Genomic DNA, 16636 nt, shown 5'->3' with positions numbered 1-16636 from the left:
TCTGCATGTGGGTGGTGACATCAAAAAAGGGGAATTTATATGTTTACCCAGACCTGCTATCCACAGTGAAGTCACACACATACTGTAGTTTTCAATTAGCAGTACGTACAAATTGATAGAGTATGATTATCTCATCTCATTTTAGTTGGATGAATAATGTTCCTAACTGTGAAAGGCAATAAAGAAAGCCTAGGTTCTAGGGGATAAAGTGGGGTGGAGTGACATGTTATGTGGCAGCTGAGGATGTCCAATGCCCTGGGAATTATATGTCTGAAGCTGAAGTGAACACCGAGCTCACTGTGTGGCTTTAGCCCAGTGGTTCTGCCGTGGGTGTCACAACCCTCATTGAGTGATTGTAATTACCATTAGGGTCGTGAACTTAGAAGGACCTGAAGCGAGATTTGCAGCCTGTGAATAGAGAAAACTTGCTTACCTATATCCTGTGTATTGTGATTAGCAAAATTATCCCACAAATGATTTTCGAAATTGAAAGAGACACCCGTGCCACGGTTTCCTAGAGGAGGATGATTTATCATGCTCAATTCAAAATTCGTCGTCGCAGGACAAATGTTTCCATTAACCTTTCTTTCATGGAAGCCAGCAGCCATCTACACCTTCCTAAATCCAAGGCACCATCCGTGCTTATAACCATGCAGATGTAGCCAACTTGCTAATTGCTTCCCCTGAAATGACAAGAAGTGAATTCGTAGCTGTCAGATCCTCCCACTCACTAGCACAAGCATGGACTTGAAAGGGTAGTGAAATTGCTACCTGCTCTTCTTGTTCCCCGAGATAAGGGTACTTGCATTCCTGTTAATTATCATGTTTTGATTAAACAGGAGTACTTTGTTCACTTTGTTCATGTACACCTTTGAATGAAATGAATTTTTTCTGGAAGCAGAGAAAGTAATGATATGCTTTTATTAAAAATTAGTAGCATTATCTACATTGCAAGCAGTTCCTAACAGCAAGTGCAATGGTTTGCCTGAGTTATCTTTAACCTTATGTTACAAAATTGCTAGCTTTTGCAGAGAAATTGTAATTTCCCTGCAAGAACCAGTTCTGAAAGAAATAACTTTATTCCGCTTGGGTGGGGAACACTTAGCAAGTAAAATTTACCCTGTTTGGAAGACTGCACTTCAAGTTTTGATGAAGAGCTGAGTGAGTTTTCTGGGCAACAAACTTTGTTCTATACAATAATTAGCACAAATTTAGTAATCACATATGTGCATATCTGCAGGTTTAAATAATGGTGGATTTGTTGATTACAGTGTTTGCACCACAACTGAAAGCTGCTTGACCTGACCAAATGATTCAGATCTACTGTGCCAGTTTTTCATTTAAATCCATGCTGTATCCCAGCACAAATTTATCATTTAAAGGAGGTCACTCAACCCAGAAGAGTACTGTGTTTCACAATATGTTGCTAGGTAAGAATGGAAGGAGCTCCTCTATCCAAGTGTTTGGGGAAATGAAGGAAGAAGGGTGCATTGTTTTCTAGACTTCACCTAGGTTATGTAAATTTTAAAATAATTTCAATCCTGATCATAACTTTTAAACACTCTGTGGCCTTGTGAAAAAGAATCTTGATTTAATTAATAATAATTTTATTTTGGAGGGGAAAACACTTATTGTAACTAGAAAATAAAATGTTGCAAACAGTAAAAAGCTAATATATAGTATTATAAAAATACCCAATTTTTTTTCTGTAGAGACAGATATTTGCATTGGTGTTTTTTGTGCTTAATTTTCAGTCTGTTAATGGCACTAATATTTTTTTCAGGAGTGGATAAACTCACATATACTGTTATACGTGTTTTACTGCTCACATGTCCTGCTATAATTTATAAACTTTGGGCCCTGATGACAGAGATGTGAGTGGGTGCAAGGTGCTGCAAGACCAGACAAGGTAGCATTGAGCTTGCCTTGCTGGCTACCAAGGTTTTGTGTTTTTACCTCCTTTGTCTGAAAATAGGTGTCTTACCTTGAATCTTCTCTTGTACATTGTGCTTTGTATATTTGTTGATTACTCCATATAGAAGAAAATTTCTCCTATGCAAAATTGTTCAACACAATCATTCTTAATTTTAGTTCTTCTTGAAAGCTGTGCTGGTCATTGCCTCCTTTTCAAGCTGTTAATAAATTTCGTGACCATGAAAACCCAAAGGGAGAACAGAAGCTAAATTTAACTAACTGGCTCAAAGTTCAATTCCCTCAGATTTCTGATAACACAAAACATTTTAGAGGACAGATAATACTAGTTGTTTTTTGGTTTGTTTTTTTTCCTTTTCTTTTTTTTGTACTTAACCATAAACTAAGTGAGATTAAGCTGCTTTTGCTTCCAGTGCTTTTCAGCAAAGAATGAAAGGGCACCACAGTAATGAAACAGCAAGCTGACATTCAAGAAGAGGTTCTTGTACACATCTATAGGTAAAACTGAAGAAGAAATAAAAAAATAGAAGATGGAATGTGCAATGAATAGCCCATTTCCCAATTTTAAAGGTGCTGGGTGCATTTCAGGTCACCAAGAAAGATGGCATGTACTTACCCAAAGCTGAAAATCCATCAGGCTGCTTCAGCAGCTGAGTGTTATCAGCCCTGCCCTGCAGAGCACAGAGCTGAAACATTAGGCAGCCCAACAAGAGGGAGAAAGTTAATTTGAGAGCAGCTGTTCTAAGACAGATACATAATGGCATTAGGAGAGGAGCACTGTGGTGAGGTGAGAGCTGAACAGAAATGCCCATTAGGCTGAGGAAGCTTTTAGGTGAATTACTGGAAACAGATGCAGCCAAAGCCTGAGGTAAAGGAGTCAGACAAGAGTATGATGAAGGTGGCTGTTAAAAACTACTAATAATGAATAATCCAGCTGAATGGGACTTACTGGGCTTAAATTGAAGTTTTTATTCTCCTACAACAATTCTGGATGTTCAACAGGTTGCCCAGAAGGGTTTTGAACTCCCCATCCCTGCAAGTTTTCCAGGGCAGGTTGGGAAGGACTTTGAGCAACTTTAGTCTAGTGAAAGGTGCCCCTTCCCACGGCAGAGGAGATGGAATGAGATTCTTTTAGGTCCCTTCCAATTCAACAATTCCATGATTCTATGATTCTAAGTACTGTGCCCCTCTAAGCATTTAGACACAAATTTTAATTGATTGGGATTAAATGAAGAGATTTATTTGAGTATCTAGACATAATCTAGTTGTGCTTCTGATTTCCACTGAAGATATTAGCAGTTCTTACATTAGAAGGACAAAATCAGCTGCAAGTTGTGCAGTTCTTTTGTTTTCAAGCATAGATAATAGATTCATTACTTTGTTTTTTATTAGTTTTATTTGCATCTTCACTCCTTGGAATTATGAATTAATTTATGAACTGCAGAATCACAGAACAATTTTCATTGGAAAGGACTTCAACTATCATTCATTCCAACTCTGCCATGGGTCTCCCATGGGCTGGGACACCTTTGACTGGACCAGGTTTCTCCAAGCCCTGTCCAACCTGGCACTGAACACTCCCAGGGATGGGACAGCCACAGCCCCTCTGGGGAACCTGTACCATTGACAGCTCAGGGATAATATTTATGTACCACTGAAGGAACAAAAACCTCTAAAAAAGAACACAGCAGTTAGTTAAAAGCATGTCATGACACTGAACAAAAGCTAAGTAAAGGAAACGTGTTTTCAATTGAAACTAGGGAGAGATGGAATCTACAACAGTGATATGCATCTGAATTTACTAAGGCCATTTGAAAACATTACAGAATATTTTCTGAAGACATATGTGGCCTAAGCTTTGGTTCAGTATCTAATCTGTAAATATGTTTATGGCAATTTGAATGCTAAAATGAAAACAGAGAGATAGACATTTCTGTATTTATTATCATGCAACTGAATGCATAATGAATAAATGAATGAACTCCTTTTATGATAAGCACTTAACTTGAATAATGCTTTATTTTTTTCTCAGATTATTTTAATTTTCTCAAGGTCTACGCTATAGGTGTTTTTTATAGGCTAGCAGAGAAGTAATACTTGCATTACTTACCTATGTCTCTTTCACAGAACGAGATGAGGTGTTCAAAACATGGTTACTGAAGCATTTCTAGCTGTGGATTTAGAAAGGCAGAGGTATTTTTTTTCACTCTTCTGCAAACCATCATCAAGATTCTTCCTCTTGGAATAATATTGTCTGTTACCATCACTTTTGCAGGCTGGTAACAGGCAACATGTGCTGTTAACATGAAACTGAGTGAAACCTGAAGGATCTGAAAAAGACATGACAAAGCTAAACCAGTGACAAATGGCAAATATAGTTCAATGCTGAGAAACAAAAAACCAGCATCACTGGGAAGAAAAATATGGAGTAATCCTAACTGCAGATGGAATCACAGAATAAGCTGACCTGCAAGGGACCCACAAGGATCAAGTTGGCTCAAGTCCCACTCCTGGCCCTGCACAGGACATCCCCAAGAATCACACCTTGTATAATGATGTAACAGAGATGGAACCAGAATATTTAAATATCCTAGCTAGTAGCCTGGTACTAATACCCCTGCTTGCATTATTTTAAAGGATACTGCTATCTGCGTGGGTATTTACAAAATACAAGGCAATCAAATCTGTCAGTCCTGCTCCTCTAAACCACCCATTGCTTATCATGTGTGCAGAGCTTATAGGAAGGCAACCCCTGTGACTTGGGGTCCTTGTCTGCAAAATGCTGATAGCAATGCTCACCCAAATTGTGAAACACTCATAGTCCAGGAAAATAATTGTATGCTAAGGGAGGTTTTAATAGCAATGTATTTTGATGGGTAATTCCTATGACATGCATATTCTTATCTCAAAGAGGAGGAATTTATGTGTAGTATTTGGTACAGTGGTTTATGTCTCTGTTCATCCAGTCTTTTCATTTAAAAATTCCTTGCTGTAAACAGAAAGAGCACCCATACAGCCAAAGACTCATGGCCATCCTACATTCAGGAGCACTGCTAAATTAAAATGCATTTGTAGCAGATAATCTAAGCACACCAAGAGCTGTGTCTCCTGCTGTTGCTTTGGCACACAGGGAGAACAAGAAGAGGCAGAATTCCAGGTGTATCTGACTGAGCTTCGATTCCTTCTTCTGGCTTGACACCTCCTCAGTCAAACAAAATGTCTTTTGGCTCACCTATATATGTGAATCTGATAATTTTTAACTGCAATTGGTATTGTACAAGACAGAGAAAAAGAGAGAATTTATTTAGAAGGCATAGAAGCAGAATTAACAAATGGAAGAAAGAAGCATCTGACCTATATTTCAGGGACTGGAACATGCCTGTAATGCAGATGAAAAGCCCATTACAACTCCCCTTTAAATTGTACACCACTCAAATCTATTTGTCATGAAGCAGTTACCTGCTCATAACAGAAAAAGTACTTTGATATATTTTTTATGAATTCATCTTCTCTAAGATAACTGGTCATAACACAGCCTTGCATTAATTACTGTATTTCTGTCTCCAGAATTATGTCATATAAAAAAGAAATCTGTAAAAAAGATCATGCATTAATTTTATACACACACACACACACACAAAACAAACAAAAAAAAACAATGCCAAAAAATATAAAGCTTAAAGATTTTTTTTTTCTTTGCTTTTCTAACACTGCAAAGGGAAATTAAAAAATAAAAAATGAGAAGTAAAAAAAAAAATAAATAAATAAATAAAAAACACAACAACAAAAAACAACCTCCCAAGAACCCTTCGTGGTTTAATTTAGATAGTCAGTAAAGAAGGAAAGAATTTAAAATTAAAAAGAAATAGGTACCATTCAGAAAATAGTTGGATCTCTATTTGTTTTGTTCTACCCTGCAATACATTAAACAGTCAGTATTCATTGAAGCCATATGATATCATCCTCTGAGAAGGATTTTTTATTTATTTTAATTTTTACTTTTAATCTTTGCAGGAAATAAGATTCTAAAAAAAATCATCATTATATGTAGGAAAAAGAAAAAAGAAATTAACTGTACAGTTCATATATCCATGCATTGTTCAGATTACAAGGATGTGTGAGCTCTGTTTTCTTTTCTTTTTTTGTTTTCATTTTGTAAAAAATGTCCACTGTTGCAGTCAGTGTTTGAAACACAATTAGCAATATAAGTAAACTCCATCCACAGATTTTTTTCGTTTAATAACCTACTCTTCTGCAGAATTTTACCCAAGCCAAAAGCTGAGACTTTACATTAGCCTAACAGAAAAAGACTAATCCTGAGCTTAATATGAAAAATATAGTTATAGTCTGATTTATTGCCTGATGTCTGATTAGTATTCATGTCTCTTTTGCATGTTCTTTTATTGCTTTACTGAAATAGCAGCTGGATTTTGCCCTTCAATACCACTCCTTAGATATGAAGGGTGTAAAGCATAGATACATGTGGTTTAGCAGCCCCCAAATTAGCCTTAAAGGGAGCATTATTTCATATTATAAATTACTTACGTAAAAGAAAGTGTAGTGTACTCAAACACTGAGTAGTGTAAATACACCTGACACCACTTGTAAGGAAGGTAATTTTTAAAGTGAGGATATTAGAGTGTGTGTTTGTTAATGTTCCTGATGAAGATTTTCCCACTTTGTTTCAAATACATTTACATGCAGTTCAGGGGAATATCTTTGCTTCTCTGTCTACATGTGAGCACCTTGTTCCTGCTCTTTACAGCAAGGTCTCAGAACTTCCCTTACTATGACATAAATTGTACCATGCTGCCTGGACTAAAAGGACCAGCCACACAGTGGTCCCTTCTGAAATCCTCTGGGAAACATGTAAAAAATATTAAAGGATTTCTTCTTAACCTCATAGCTACCAATAAACCAAAAAATATGGGTCCAAGGTACACATTTATCCAATTCTTGACCTCTAGGAAGTGGTTTCTTTCCAGGTTAATGTCTCTGCCTTATGATTTGAATAAAATAAAGACATCTTCTGATGTAATAGACAGAAAAAAGAATTAAACCTCTATTTACATTACTTTCTGAGATGAAATCCCAGTTTAAAAGTATTAATTGTAGAGCATAATTGAGTTGTACAGCTCTTTCTCTTGGTCTTTATGACATAATATGGGAAACACAGGTTTCAATTTATGCATCTTGCTTCTGTCTGCTGCCTTGGAAGGAATCCACAGGTAAATGGAAAGGCTCCTCTCAAAGGAGAGACTGGTCTTGAGCATTAAGAAGGTGATGGCTCATGAGTGGGTGCCATGATTTGCTCTCTGGCATGAGGGTGTGTTGGTTCAAGACAGTGATTTCTTGGGCAAGTGTGAACTTTAGGACTTCCTCTTAACTGTGCGCCCAAAGAAAAATAGGGGTTAAAACTCCCACCCATTTTCCATCCCCACGCAGGCTGAAAATGCCCTTGTTTATCACACCCCAACTGAGGATAGTTTTAGGCTTCTCTTTATTATCTGTAGTATCCTGCCTTTTGCACATAGGCAGAGAGAATTTACAAAGGAAAGTCATATGTCCTTCCTGTTTAATCTTAACATTTTTTGGGGCAAAAGCAAATCTTACATGTAAAAAGCATTTGCCTAGAAAACCATTCAGATTCACGTACTTGGTCAAAGCATAACAAAACGTGTTTCCTACCACCAACAGAAGACATCAGCATACATCAAGAATGAAAATAGGATTCTAACAGTCCTTTGTGATATGTTTTACGGTCAGTAGTTAGGGAAAGCAAAATAAATGAAAATGACAATAAGTATTTATGTGTTCAGTGTTATGTCTGCAAAGTAAAAATACTATAAAGATAGTCTGGCCTCAGCTTTCAATAGCTGAAACTTTACTGATGACAGTGACATTATATCAGGGTACACCTGGAGTAGCTCAGCAGGGTAGATATCTTACATTTACTTACTGAAAGCTGTGGATTATATTCAGAGGCCAGTATGTATTTTAGTTATAACTCTGAACTTGTAAATCCTTTCCTTGGAAAAAAGAAAAATACAGGATTTATCTAGCTTCAATTTTATCAAAGTAAAATTTAAGTAAGAAATTTTTCTCCACATTAGCTGTTTTAAAACTTCTGTGTAAAGCTTCATATTGGTCTAAGTGGAAAGGGAAGTAGGACTACTGGCTTTAGAGAATCCAGCTGCAGCGCCAAGAATGCAAGCTAAATTTATGGAATTCATATGTTAATTATGTAAGCAGTAATGTAACGCAAATGGACACCCAACTGCATGGAATTACATTAATTATACTTGATAGTATCAATAGAATTCATTTGAAGGAAATAGCATGTTTGATTTTACATATTTTACTGTTTTGCTTTTAATTTTTGGTTAACTAGAAAGTGGAAAAAAGAAAAAGAAATCTACTGCAGGTAGACTGCATTGTCGTGCAATAATAAATTGCTTAAACTGCAAGTAGTCCAATTCCTTTTATATGGTTCCTCTTTCCCTCACAGTTTCTTATTCAGCAATTCCTATGAAAAGATCTATTAACCAAAACATATGGTGGTTGGAGTGCTCTGGTTTTCTCAGCAAGGTAATATATCATACAATTAATTAAGCCTCTGGGCCATCTTAATATCAATGGGATTAGGTATTTGTTTAAAGAAAGTCATGTGCCCATGTGCTGAATTGAGGCCTAAAATAAAGGGGAAAATGCTGTATGTGATTATGTCATGAAGGACAGCAATCCTCTGGCTGGACAGGAGGGGTCTGAGTTAAGGCTATACAGATTTGTATCTAAATGCTTTAGTTTTTTTTTTGTTCTGCTGGTAAAAATCAGATTTTTCCACAGTTTGTGAAGTGTTGTACCTTGCAACATATATATTACAGCACAAAATGGAGTGTTCCAGGAATTCTAGCTACCTGCCATATAATCCCATATTATAACCTCAGTATTATTTCAGCAGTGACTGAGAGCCTGTTGCTCTGCTAGGCTAAGAGGGTCTCTGCTAGGACTGACTCTCAGGACAGCCACAGGCTCACAATGGTTATGACATTTCTCAGGTACAACAAATGCACTTGTCTTGTCTTCATGCCTCAGTGCACTTCCAGACCACAGTGTCAGTCACAAAACCACCCAGGCTGCTCTGCATGACTGTTCAATTAAAGAGCACAGATAATTTCCAGAACTATTTCAAATATAAACATGGGCCAGGATCTACGTGCCTTTTGATCTTACAAAGAAAATGCAAATGTTGAGAGGGGAATGAAATTGAAGTGTGAGGAAAACAGCTTATGCAAATAGTAGTTCGCCTTTTCTTTGGTTTTATTCTTCAAAATTTATTTGACAAAGTCATGAGCTGAGAGAAGGGTCCACAAAGCAGAGTTTTTTCTCCTCTGCCTGCATCTATGATGAGTGTGAGGACACAGATTACTGAATATGTTTTTAAAAAGTTTATTCTCAGTCTTCATGGAGAGATACAGAAGTTTAAATAATTGCCCTGACATACCTGAGCCAGGACCCTGCTTAAATGCAGAGAGCCTATCCCATTAATTCAGACAAACTTTAAATTGAAATTATTTGCTAGAAAATCTGTCTGGTTTACTGTGGTAAGTAAAAAAACACTCTGTTGCACAGCACCAGCACAATACCTCTGGATCTTTGTAACCTGAGCAAAACCTGAGGTCTGTGTTTAAAGAAAGAAAAATTTTTCCCTTTTAAAGAAAGAAAAGATTAATTTTTGTATTTTGAGGTAGTGTGATAGACGACTCTTTTGCTAATACTTGATAGTGATGATAGGACTTTAAAAAGGGATTTTTGAAGTAAAGCAAGGTTAGGTCAGACTGGAGAGCTTTTGAAAAGCCTACTCCAAACTACCAAAGCTGTTTCATTCTCCATTCTCTGAGCCACTCATATGCCTAAGCAAACTGCACTGTGTTTTTCAGAGGATGCCTATAAAACTCAAGTCCGAATTGATGATGAACCAGCCTATTTGGACATTCTAGACACTGCTGGACAGGTGAGTAATTTTCTCATGTGAGTCACTCAATCAGAGATAAACTCAAAAATTTTAACCTCAGAGATATGGGTCACAGTGCTGAAAACAAAGCTCCCTATTCAAACATGAAGGAAGCAGTGCCAGAATAACACAGAGGAATTAACAAAGGGGAAGATTAAAGCAGTGCTGCAGTATAGAATATTATAACTTCCAAATCTCATCAGCAGAGACAGACAGGCTGAAATGAACAATAGATAAAAAGATGTTTGCTTCTTTTTCTCTTGTATGCAGGAACATCTATCACAATAATGAAATGAATAAATACTGCGTTGATTGTCTTACATCTTTCTCATTCCTCCTTTTCTGTATGCATTGCAGGAATTTTCTGGTCTACTTGTAAACTAAGTATTTTGTTACATTTCGTCTTCTCCCCACATTATAGCTAAATGCCAAAAGCTTACCCATAAGAAAAAGATGTTAACATCAAAAGTAACACAGAGTGTTACATACACAGGTTTTCCAGAGAAGCTGTGGCTGTCCAGTCCCTGGAAGTGTCCAAGGTCGGATTGGATGGGGATGGGAGCACCAAGGATAGTGGAAGGTGCTCCTGTCCACGGCAAGGGGGTTGGAATGAGATGAAATTTAAACTTCCTTCCAACCCAAACTATCCCCTGATTCTGCCATTTCTGTGACAGCATGTCTGCTGTGTGAACATCAGCCAGGGAATTAAGCTTCATATACAGTAGTGAAGAAGAAGGAATTAAATACAATAATTTCTTCTCCCTGACTCAGCTAATTTCCTTTCCACCTCAAGACATTTTTACTGCTTAATCAAAATGCTGCCACTTGCTGATCTTTTCCTCGGGTGTGTCTCAGGGTCTGCTTGAAGGCTTTTGTAGTTTCTTGAGTTTCTATAGTGTGTGTGCACCTCATGTGGGAGCAGGACAACCAACAAGGAAATTGTTAAACATATTTAAATAGACAAGCATTTGGGAAGCAAAACCCTGGCAAACTTGTTCTCAGCTCCCCAGATGACTGAATACACTTAAGATGGGCACTGCAAATGGTGGGGAATGCAGTCTGCTGTCAGAAATTTAAAGGAAGTTCAGCTATCGTCAGTCATTTTCACATATATAAATTCTGTAATTTTTAAAATTTTTCATCATATGAAAAGGCTAGAACTAAACCTCATTCTTAATTTATGGGAGGAGGATATGATTGCCAACGTTATGAATTTTGTCATAACAGACAGTTAAAAGGTAAGGAAAGAAATCAGAATAATTCAGTCAGTGAAAGGTGGTGAGAACAATTGTAGAAAACACTTGGAACTTTATCTCTAAGTTTTATCACTATTAGGAAGCAAAACATCTACTATATTAGAGGTCCACATGTATGTAGTGATTTGTAGTGTGTGTTACATATGTGGTACAGATATTTCACAGAATCATAGAATTTTAAAGGTTGAAAAACATCTTTAAGAACATTGAGTCCAACCATTAACCCAGCACTTCCAAGCCCACCAATAAACCACGTCTCCAAGTGCCACAGCCACAGGTTTTTTAAATCCCTCAGGGGATGATGGCTCTTCCACTTCCCAGACATCCTGCGTCAAGCCTTGATAATCCTTTCAGAAAAGAAATTTTTCCTCATGCCCAATCTAGACCTCCCCTGTTCCCTCATCCATTCCTCTTTGTAGCAAGTAGAGGCCTGTGGCAGGAGCACCACACTCAGCTGATTTATCATCCCAGGCCATTTTAATTCCTGGGCATAGCTATTTTACTTCTGTTGAAATGTTGAAATGCATCAACCAAGTTGATTTGATATGAGCAAATCTCTGTTTTAAATTCCCCTGTTATTCAGTGTAGATTGTTATCACCAAAACACGTTCTCAGTGTAAACTAGGAATCTCTTCCCACTTTCCCCTCTCACAATTCTTTAGGAGCTGTCCATTCTAAGCGTCCTGGATTTAGAAGCTTGTCTTTTCAGATGTCTTTGGATTTGTTGCCTCTCTATCTGCACTACACAGCTACAGAATAAATCAAGACCTAATCCAACTCCCATTGAAGTCAACAGCTGAAATAGGCTCTTTCTTCACAGAGGACTTAATGGTGCTCTCACTGAAGCTCACACAAATTCTGCTCTGACTTTGGTGACTCAGGGTAAAAATCCAAAGCACCCTTTTGTGCTGCTGCTGATGTGTGCCTTGATGGTACCTAGCTGTTTTTAATTCCCCTGGATTTTATGTCAAATTGGAGATGGTGGTGTAGCTTCTAAATCAGGCAGTGGAAAACTCATTTGTCTGGGTGTCCTCGCAGTCATAAATACTTCATCATCAACTTTGAATAATGACTTTAATCACTTCAGGAGATCAAGGAGCTAAAATTGTAATTCATCCTTATTTGGGAAACACAAGAAGTCAATAGAGAAACTGACTGAACTTTTTTATTGTTGTGCTGGAGGATATGTTTCAACAAATATATTTCTCCTTTCCCTTCTGTACCTATGGACTAATTAAGAATTTCAACACCGACCAAATTAACTACTAATCATTAACACAGATTTTAATTGTCAAATCTAGACTTAAAAATCTACATGTGATTTCATATCTGACACTGCATTAAAAATCTTCAATACTTTAACTGCTAGATCTAGTTTGAAGCCCTTAAAATATAGACGGTGCTTCAAAAAATACGTTCTCAACTTTATAAAGTTAAAAAAACCCAAGCACAACATTCAAACAATGTGAAAACCAGGAACATTAATATAATTGCTCATCTAGCTACTGATTTATCTCTCATGCATATAGAGAGACACTATAACATTGAACAGTTGCTCATCTCAGGAATTAAACTGATGTTTCATAGACTCTGGATACATATTTTATACATCATTATTTGTCCTTTTGTGCTCTTCCAGTGGTGTTTTCCCACTGAAGACACAACATGAGGCATTTTCTTAAAGAATGTAAGGGCTGGTGCAAGCAGTTATGCTTCACTGAACTCACTACACCTGCTCTTCACCACCCTCTACACCTGCCAGCTGGGCAGCCTGTGTTTGCTCACCCCAATCAGCTTCAAGACAGGATCTGTTTACCTCAGAGAGTTTCAGGAGTAGGTACTGATGTAGCTCCTGGTAACTGGATTGTCATAAACAGACCTAACCTGAGCTAAATTCCTAAAAAATTCCGTAAAGAGCTTGTAAGTGTGATGTGCTCCAAGGAAATGAACAAAAAATTGATGCTGGTATTCTTTTTCAGTGGCACAACAGAATCCAGAAGAAGCTGTCAATAATTCCTTTGGTTAACTGTCAATGATGCCTTTGGCCCTTTAACTAGAAGTATCAACACAAAATTTTCTTTTGTAATCTACATTTCAATTAAAACAAAAAAAAACCCAACAAAACAAAACAAAACAAAAAAAAAAAAGAGAGAAGAAAACAAAGCTAAACACAATAAATGTGAGATGATTGAGGTCATATCTATAAAAATAAGGAAGTTTATTTTTTTAGCTATTAACTCCCAAGGCTAGCTACAATATGGCATGTGGAATATGTAGGACAAACTTCACGGAAATCTGCAAATGCAAATTAGGATTTGTAAAGATACCTTGAACTTCATTGTTGACCCATATGGGACATTTTTTGAGTTATTTTCCCCTGAAATTCACCCATGTCCATTGAGTTTGGAAGCGGTGTTGGTGGAGGTAATTCTGGGATTTCCCTTTTTTTAACCAATGCGCCATAAAAATGATCTGCTTTTGCAAACATTTAATCCAAATTGACATAAACTCTGATTTCCAGCAAACTTGCAGGTGCAAACGAAAGGACATTCAGCTCTCAAGCACTTAATTCTGCATTCAGTTCCCTTCACAATTATTCTCAGAGAGTGACAACCCCCAACTGCTCCTACCAAGCACAAAAAGCCTCCACACAGAGTTATAGAAACCTTCTGTTCACTCATTTACGCTTTCTCACCCTCTCTTCTAGCTTAAAAATATGTTGCTACTTCTGGAGCTCAGAAGTATGCTCCTCATGGAGCACGCACAGCAGTTATCTCTCCTGCTGTATTTATAAACTGTTGACTGACACAGGAGCTTTTATTCTTGCCACAGCTTTCCCCTGCATGACACATTACCCAATATCTCTGTGTAGACCTCACGCCGAACACCAAAAGAGCAGCAGAGTTCCCTTCACTGGAAAACAATCTGATCTGATATGTAAAAGAGGCAAAAATTGTTTTCAGATACAAATCAGGCAGGTATGTGGAAAAATGGGTTTCTGTATCCGTCAGCGAGACAGCTCATTCCGAGATTATTGCACCAATTTTTGTTTGCTAAAACGTGAGCTTTTTATGATAAACTTAGTGCACCGGTATATTTCCCAGGTGTGAGTCAGAGACTTGAAAAATTGGCCCTAAAATGTGATGGCATGCCATTTCAGGGAGATTTTCCTTTGTCTGGAGTTGTGTGCGCATGAATTCATTTCCAGGCAGACACTTTTCAAGCTGACAACAACAGTGTGCTCTGTACTGAAATCCATCTCTCAAATTGCTAGCAAATCACAGGACATGTTTATCCTGCCAACTTGCAGGACTATGATTCTTCCCCCCTGCTTCAAGCCTTGAAGAGGAACCATATTAGTCCCAAGAGCCCTTCAGATAAACACACTTTCTCAGACTAAACACTATAGTCCGATGATTCACTCAGGCTGTTATCTGAGACCCTTCTGCTTATTATCTAAACATGCTGCTTTAATCCTGAATCAATGGAAGTGAAATCTCAAAGTACACTAGTGCAGCTTATCTCAAGGAAATGTAAAATGCCTTTTTGGCAGTAATTATGTCTTAATGGGCCTTTACAGTGTGTTCCTATATGGGGAAAATAATTTTATTGCACTTTCTGCTTGGTACTGTAGTCCACTTTATTTTTAAAGCATAGGGATATTGAAGTAAGTAGCAACTATTAACACAGTGTATTAGGTGAGAAGAGCATTAGTGTTATTTCCTTTGTATGTTGTTCATCAGGCTGTTGAAAACATACTTAGAAAGTCAAATCATAACACTGAAAATTTCCTGGGATCTCAAGACAAGTTGTTCTGTACTTTCTGGGAAGAGCTAAAATCTCCCCCTTGACCTAGTAATTTTATTTGCCAATGGACAGATTGTGGTGAAACACTTACTTGGCATAGATACAGAGTGGAAAAACAGTTGCAGTAAATCACAGATGAAATTGCAGACCTGACACCAATTTCCTTCAGATCACTGGCAAAATATTCCTTGATTTCAGTAGGAAAAGATCTAGGCATATGCTGATAAAAAGGAGTATATTACCAAAGGAAGAAGAGGCAACTGGCAACCAAGATTCCCAACTTCCTTTCTCATCCCTGTCCATGAGTGAATCATGATGCAATAAAGGGTGGATCAGTTTGTATTTCTAGGCCTGCATTTATCTTCCTGTCAAACAGGTGCAATAAAATGTTGCAGGGAACAAGCATTTAGGGTGAACATCAGCGTTTATTGAGTCTGACAATAACGATTTCCTGCCCATTGCTACCATTCCCCTTCAGCAGAGGTAGTAGTTCCATACTGCTAGTAGTTTCCAGTGTTTTCTATTCTCTTTCAACAAAGTCATCTTCTTTTTTTTTTTTTCCCCCAAAACCAGATAAATACACAGTGATGCTGCTGGAAGATTTATGGAGTTTTTTTCCTTTTTAATAAAAAATATGTAAGAGAAGAATATATATTACATATATTATTACAATTTTCATAAAAATAGCAAAACCTTTTTTTCTTCTTTCTAAGCTTTTCTTTGTAGTATTTCCTTGTGGGTTTTTGGTTTTGTTGTTGTTTTTGGGGTGGGTTTTTTAAGATTTTATTTAATTTGGTTTTGAGGTGGCTTTGGTTGGTTGGTTTTGTTCTGGTGTACATTGTACGGAAAACACCTATATGAACAGATTCTATTTGAGTAAACTTCATCCAGGTCCTCCACTAGATTATGAAAATGCAAATCTTCCTTTTCTTCCATCACTAGAAAATATTCTGCACTTTTTCTTTACACCAGTGAATGGTACTGAAGTTCTTTGAAGTTCCAGCAGATACTGCACAAACTCTGTGCCCTGATTTTTTATATATATGACTGTCCTAGAAAATCTCACTGTAAATTCCATTTACCAGAGGTTTGCTATCAAATGCCACTTGTTACCAGCAGTACACAGACCAGGGATGCCAGTGGGCAGAAGACTGTATTCTACCTCTATCAGTTTTCACAAAGCTCACATCATAATGACATTTCCAGGACGAAAAAAATTGGCTCGAATGCTGAGGAAACAAACACATGTTACAGCACCACATGGTGCCCATTTCCCCTGATCAAATGACCAAGAAAAGCTTCTTTTGCACAGCAAGGCTTTAATGCTTCTCAGGAAAACTAGGTTGCCCCTAAAAAATGAGATTTTCAAAATTAACTGTTTTTTATGCCATTCTGAAGTGTTGAATGGTGGTGTCTCCAGACAAAGAGAACAAAAGCAAAAAGTCACATAATGTTATCTGAATCATCCAAACATTCCACTTGCTAAACCAAATGAGAAGGACTGCTGGAAAAGGCTTTCTAAAAATGTAATTTTTATTTCCCACTAGCAGGAAGGGGAAGGGAAAAACCTAAAGACAAGTAATATCTTTCAAGCTGAAGTTTCAATAGTTTTGCGCCAGAACCTGGA

General features: G+C 37.4%; 1 protein-coding gene across 1 annotated transcript in view; it reads left to right on the top strand.

Annotated features, from left to right (window-relative positions):
* RIT2 (Ras like without CAAX 2) overlaps positions 1-16636 on the top strand; it is a 177170-nt gene that overhangs the window by 60201 nt on the left and 100333 nt on the right. Inside the window, exon 3 of the mRNA XM_023943915.2 lies at positions 9873-9946. Within this exon, the coding sequence (XP_023799683.1) occupies positions 9873-9946 (74 nt within the window). The remainder of the gene's footprint in view (positions 1-9872; positions 9947-16636) is intronic.

The sequence above is a fragment of the Cyanistes caeruleus genome, chromosome Z, assembly GCF_971803275.1.
Source record: "Cyanistes caeruleus chromosome Z, bCyaCae1.hap1.1, whole genome shotgun sequence".
Classification (NCBI taxonomy): domain Eukaryota; kingdom Metazoa; phylum Chordata; class Aves; order Passeriformes; family Paridae; genus Cyanistes; species Cyanistes caeruleus.
The sequence above is the reverse complement of the archived record's forward strand: the minus strand, read 5'-3'. Positions and strand labels throughout refer to the sequence as shown.